Below are 6,192 nucleotides of genomic sequence, written 5' to 3'. Positions count from 1 at the left end.
TCGTGTGGTCTCCGCCGAGCGGAGGCCCGCCCAATCATGAGGACGAGCAAAAAGCCCCCACCGGCAGGGCCATCCAGCCGCAGGGCTCACGCGTCAGCGGCACGGGCCGCGCGTATCCGCGCGAGATCGGGGTCGGCCAGGTTGTGGCTCCCGAGAGTTCCAGCCCCTGCGAATCCGGCGTGTGCGGGGGCGCAAGGGGCGCGGCCGCCCGGAACCGTCTCGAAGCCCGTCCGACCTGGCCGCGACGTCGACCCAAAGCACACGCCGGATTCGCCGCGGCTGGAACTCTCGGGAGCCACCACCTGGCCGACCCCGATCTCGCGCGGATACGCGCGGCCCGTGCCGCTGACGCGTGAGCCCCGCGGCTGGATGGCCCTGCCGGTGGGGGCTTTTTGCTCGTCCTCATGATTGGCGGGCCCCCGCCCGGCGGAGACCACACGACAGGCACAGCTGGCGCCGGGCCGGCACCGGCGGGGAGGCAGGGACGCCGGGCGCATGCTATGATGCACGGCCGGTGCTCCCGTGTCACGTGCTGCTTGGCCGTCCGTTCTGGCGCGGACGGCCCGCCCCGGGTGGAGCCGGATCGGCCAGCGGGGCCCGGTGCAGGCAGTGCGACTTTGGCCTTTTTTTTTCAAATTGTGAGTGGCAAAGTTTGTATTTTGTTATAAATGCGCAATTGTAACGTTTCATTTGTATTTGTGAATTATTGTCCAAACATTGACTAATTAGGCTCAAAAGATTTATCTCGCAAAGTGCAATAAAATTGTGCAATTAGTTTTTGATTTCGTCTACATTTATTACTCTATGCATGTACCGCAAGTTTGATGTGATGGAAAATTTTCTTTTTGCATAGTGCTAAAGTTGGGAAAAAGGGGAACTAAACAAGACCTTTGTCAAACAATGTGACACCGCTGGATTACAGCGATTGAAAACTGAATTTTGTATAGTAGGACTGAATGCATTTAAAGTGAACCATTTAGTAGATTTCAGTCTTTTTATTTGCTACTAAAGTTGACTTGCACATATACACTCATACGCACACATGTACTCTCTCCGCTGCTGAATGTAAGACATTTTACTATTTTGCTTAAGTCCTTGTTTTTCTAATTTTGACAAAAACTATGAAAAATATATTAACATATATACCATAAAAAAATTCACTACCAACATATACTTTATTGTGAATTTAAGGAACTAATTCGATGTTGAAGAGATATTGATTTGTTTTTCAATAAATTTGGTTAAAATTAGAAAATTTTGATATAGGCTAAAACTAGAACGTCTTGTGTTTTGGAAATGAGGGGAGTACATTCTACCACACATCTAGATAAGACTGGAGAGCTAGAAGTACTGGTTTTGGGACTCTAATCTAGTGAGCATGTTCCAATTATGCTCCATTGTTACTCCATAATGCACTTATACATTTTAAGGCAGAATTTTAATTCATCCTTTTATCAAAAGCTATGTGCTATATCTTATTCAATATAAAAGCATTTTTTTTTGGCGACCAGTGTTTTTGTACGGACATATAACTCGGCCATTTGTATAGTTCAAAATAAGTGGTCTAGGATATCCTTGGTGGCTCACAGAAAATAATTCTTATTTTTATTTTGTGAGGCCTATTATTACTATGAAGGCACATGACCAATTGAATGGTGGATGAAATAACCGTTATGTCTCATGGAAATAAAATAAAAGAGATAAGTTGGTGTGAATATCAGATAAAGTTAGTGTGGATATCAAACAGTGAACGTGGTGGGTCGTGCTAAGGACGATAGATGGTCTCCAATATCAACTATTTTTCTCTGTCAAAAAATGTAAAAGAAATATATAATTCAAAATAAGTGATCTAGGATATTCTTGGTATGTTGCTCTGAGAAAAAAAATCTTATTTTCATTTTGTGAGGCTTATTATTGTTATGAGGGCACATGACCAAATGAATGGTGGATGAAATAACTGATTTGTCTCTTGGAAATAAAAGAAAGGAGATAAGTTGGTGTGAATATCAAATAAAGTTAGTGTGGACATCAAACAACAAACATGCTGTGTCGAGCTAAAAACATTCGATGCTTTGGATGACATACCATCTCCAATATCAACTTTTATTATTTTCTTTGCCAAAAATGTAAAAGAAATATAATTACTATATGAACATATGTTCCAACAAGTAAGTCAGCATCTTTATTAAGTGATCAATCTAATGCATTTTTTTTCTATGCTATAGTAGTCAAAGTAAAATAGTTTGAGTGATTTTGTAAACATCATATATATATTTACGAACAGATGAAGCAGTGGGAACACAAGTAAAATGTCATCTCAAATTTGTGCTTCCCATGCTTAAGCAGGACTTATCCACCCGCATGCAGGTTTTGACTTTAACCTATGCTATTGAGACCTGCCAGCAGCGCTCCTTCTATAAATACCACGCAAGGCCTTCCCTCGCCCTCCACCAGTCGAAAGATCCCTCCATCAAAGATTTTTCTTCTCTGTCCCTCTCTCGGTCTCTCCCTCTCCTCACAACGCTCCATCCCTCTCTCTCTCTCTCCTCCCAGCGACCAACATATAAAGCAGGCACACACACACAGAACACACCAAGTAAGAACCAAGAAAGGCAGCAGGCCAGTCTGCAATCGCAACTGATCTGCTCCTCAGCAAGATCAGTTGGTTGGATGGCCTTCTTCTTCGCCCTTGTGTGCATCCTCATTTCTCTAGCTATCGCCTCGTACGTCCACTACTCGCGCCGGCGGAAGGGGAAAGGCCAGGGCCATGGCGGCTACGGCGGCCATGAGAAGGCTTCCTTGAAGCTGCCCCCTGGCTCCATGGGCTGGCCTTACCTTGGCGAGACCCTTCAGCTCTACTCCCAGGACCCCAACGTCTTCTTCGCCTCCAAACAGAAGAGGTCAGTCTCCGCGCGCTGGCAACTACTCATGCGAGCACGCATGCTGGCTCTCCATGGGAGGTTACTGACGACGGCCGGGTTGGCGTGTGGCTTGTGCTGCAGGTACGGCGAGATCTTCAAGACGCACCTTCTGGGGTGCCCGTGCGTGATGCTGGCGAGCCCGGAGGCGGCGCGGTTCGTGCTGGTGACGCAGGCGCACCTGTTCAAGCCGACGTACCCACGGAGCAAGGAGCGCATGATCGGGCCGTCGGCGCTCTTCTTCCACCAGGGCGACTACCACCTCCGCCTCCGCAAGCTCGTGCAGGGCGCGCTCGGCCCCGACGCGCTGCGGGCGCTCGTGCCGGAGGTCGAGGCCGCCGTGCGGTCCACGCTCGCCGCCTGGGACGGCCGCGTAATGAGCACGTTCCAAGCCATGAAGAGGGTAAGCATGGCAACCTCCAGAGTGTGTGCGCGCGCGTGTGGGCATGTAATGTCGGATTGTTGGATGCTGAGAATGAATATTCATTGCTTCTCTGACGTTTCAGCTGTCGTTTGAGGTGGGCATCGTGACGATCTTCGGCGGCCGGCTCGACGAGCGGCGGAAGGCGGAGCTGAGGAAGAATTACTCCATCGTGGAGAAGGGCTACAACTCCTTCCCCAACAGCCTCCCCGGGACGCTGTATTACAAGGCGATGCAGGTGAGCACACACACGCGACGGCATTTACGACTGGTCCAGTACCTTCTGGGCGTTCCGGCCTGTCTCTGCAACAGCAGTACATGACATGTGAAACCGTTTGCAGGCGCGGCGGCGGCTGCACGGCGTGCTGAGCGACATCATGCGCGAGCGGCGGGAGCGTGGGGAGCCGAGCTCCGACCTCCTGGGCTGCCTGATGCAGTCCCGGGGCGATGACGGCGCGCCCCTCCTCACCGACGAGCAGATCTCCGACAACATCATCGGCGTGCTGTTCGCGGCGCAGGACACGACGGCCAGCGTGCTCACCTGGATGGTCAAGTACCTCCACGACCACCCCAAGCTCCTCGAGGCCGTCCGGGCGGAGCAGGAGGCCGTCCGCGAGGCCACCGACGGCGGGAGGCGGCCGCTGACCTGGGCGCACACGAGGAGCATGGCGCTGACGCATAGGGTACGTCCTGGAACGCGCGACGCCTCCATTTTTTTGTGAGATTATTCCCGTGTTTTCTTGTGGTTACTGATGGCGCCGTCATTCTGTTTGTTCCCAACCATCTCATTCTCATCCGCTCAGGTGATTTTGGAGAGCTTAAGGATGGCGAGCATCATCTCGTTCACATTCAGGGAGGCCGTGGCTGACGTGGAGTACAAAGGTACGCACGTGCGCCCACTCACGCGGCAGCCTGCGGTCGACGTGGAGCTACGTCACCGGGGAGGGCGCTGCCTGGCACTCCTTTTTTCTGCACGTAGCAAGAGGCTTAATTCTGACTCGGATTCCTTGTATATTTCCTTGGCGTGTAGGGTTCCTTATCCCCAAGGGTTGGAAGGTGATGCCGCTCTTCAGGAACATCCATCACAGCCCGGACTACTTCCAGGATCCACACAAGTTCGACCCTTCTAGATTCCAGGTATGGGTCTCGTTCTCTCCCACTGTTGACGATGTGGATGCGAAAAAACTGAAAATGATTTCTTTATTTGTAACTGTTAACACTACTATATTGCTAGCACAACAATCGAGCACATATTTGTAACTGTTTCCATTTCTGTAAAAAAAACATTGTAGTACCATTTGCTGATCAATCCCATTTCTGGTTGTTGGTGAATGTTGCATACGCAGGTGGCGCCGCGGCCGAACACATTCCTGCCATTTGGGAACGGCTTGCACGCGTGCCCGGGGAACGAGCTGGCCAAGCTCGAGATGCTGGTCCTCATCCACCACCTGGTCACCGGCTACAGGTGCGTGCCCCTCCTCGCAGATCCGCCATATATTCTCTCAATCTCTCTTGTCCTTGTGGACCAGAACGTTGAGCGCCTCCCCATGGCTTGGTGCCACCTCTGCTCCGCACAAAAGTCCACACCGTGCATGCTCCAAATCTCCAATATGAGTGCATCGATCATACCATAAACTGTGGGTCCGTCAAATGTTGTCACGAGCTCACTGTCTTGTTGCACAACTGACAACTACTCCTGGTCTGCTCCTATATGAGCAGCATGAGCGCTGATCACAGCTATATAACGACAGATCGTGGATCTTACACTTGGATACTGATTGTCGTGTGCGCATGTTTGATTTGCAGGTGGGAGATTGTTGGATCCAGTGATGAGATCGAGTACAGTCCATTCCCTGTGCCCAAGCATGGGTTGCCTGTCAGATTATGGAGAGAAAACAGGACAGTGGAACGAAAGGGTTGTGAGAGTGGTAATGTTGAGGACATAATAGTTTGACACTGAATTAGGCATTAATTTAACCTAGCTAGTTAGAGAGTTTTTCTTTTCTTTTCTTTGCCTGCCCTTCTCCTGATCAAATTAAGTTGGAGGAGAAGAAACGGCGGCTTTCTCTTCTCTTTTTCTTTATCTTTTCCTGATAATGATGAAAATGTAAGATATGTGGATATCGATCATTCAGTATCGTTGATCTAATCACCCAAAATAGGGGGCAGCACTGCCCCTTTGTTCCTACAATTTTGGGTTCTCATCTTGCACTATTTTGAACTAAAGAACTTCTGTGTCTCAAGCTGAAAATAATTCGTGGTGTCCAAAACCCACTACTAAGCCCTAGCTAGCTAGAAAATGAATTTAAATCAAAACGTTATCTGCGCAGCTATCACATTTCAAAACGATTGCTTGGGCTATATGCAAAATATTCTATAGAGATCACAGGTGCTAAGCAAAGGCTTATCCACTTCAATTAATTGTCAACGTCGCCGTTCTTTGCATCACTACCCCTTCTTGGGACCCTTCCACCCATTCACCTTCCTACTGCCCCTTTCAATCCTACTCCGTAAATATAGAAGCCCATTTAAGATATTGACATGATCTTTAATATTACACTTTCACTAACATATAAAATATATCATTTTAAAAAAAAACTCGTGATGAATCTAATAACACCAACCATACATTACTCCTTTTCTTTTGCAGAAACCAACTGTTTGCCTGGACATCTTACTATTAGTAATTAGCTAGAGACTCATTTTGGAGGCTCCACGTTAATCCCCACAAGACGCCCTAACAAGGATAAATGCTTGAAATTCTCAAAAAATTAGAAATGTTCGACAATCAATTAGGTAGACTCTAATCGTCACTAGCAATAGTAGCCATGGACTCTTAAATGGAAAGAGAAA

General features: G+C 48.7%; 1 protein-coding gene across 2 annotated transcripts; it reads left to right on the top strand.

The window, feature by feature from the left end:
• Window positions 1-2,459: 2,459 nt before the first annotated feature.
• Window positions 2,460-5,530, top strand: LOC101760218 (abscisic acid 8'-hydroxylase 3). 2 transcript variants are annotated; one of them, XM_004956957.3, is made up of 8 exons: window positions 2,460-2,900; window positions 3,003-3,321; window positions 3,425-3,577; window positions 3,681-4,022; window positions 4,143-4,221; window positions 4,370-4,476; window positions 4,686-4,804; window positions 5,146-5,530. In XM_004956957.3, exons 1-8 carry the CDS (start codon window positions 2,671-2,673, stop codon window positions 5,291-5,293), a joined length of 1,497 nt encoding a protein of 498 aa, XP_004957014.1. In that variant the 5' UTR covers window positions 2,460-2,670; the 3' UTR covers window positions 5,294-5,530. The 2 variants fall into 2 exon arrangements, with proteins under 2 accessions (XP_004957014.1, XP_022679567.1); XM_022823832.1 differs by lacking the exon at window positions 5,146-5,530 and having other exon boundaries at window positions 4,686-5,139.
• The last annotated feature ends 662 nt before the right edge of the window (window positions 5,531-6,192 follow it).

This window comes from Setaria italica, chromosome II, assembly GCF_000263155.2.
Source record: "Setaria italica strain Yugu1 chromosome II, Setaria_italica_v2.0, whole genome shotgun sequence".
NCBI classification, from domain to species: Eukaryota; Viridiplantae; Streptophyta; class Magnoliopsida; order Poales; family Poaceae; genus Setaria; species Setaria italica.
This window is presented reverse-complemented; position numbering and strand designations above follow the sequence as displayed.

Coding starts and splice junctions, on each gene's coding strand:
- LOC101760218 (XM_022823832.1), top strand. CDS start 2,671: ATGGCCTTCTTCTTCGCCCTTGTGTGCATCCTCATTTCTCTAGCTATC. Junction 4,222..4,369: donor GGCTGACGTGGAGTACAAAG/GTACGCACGTGC, acceptor CTTGGCGTGTAG/GGTTCCTTATCCCCAAGGGT. Junction 4,477..4,685: donor TCGACCCTTCTAGATTCCAG/GTATGGGTCTCG, acceptor TTGCATACGCAG/GTGGCGCCGCGGCCGAACAC.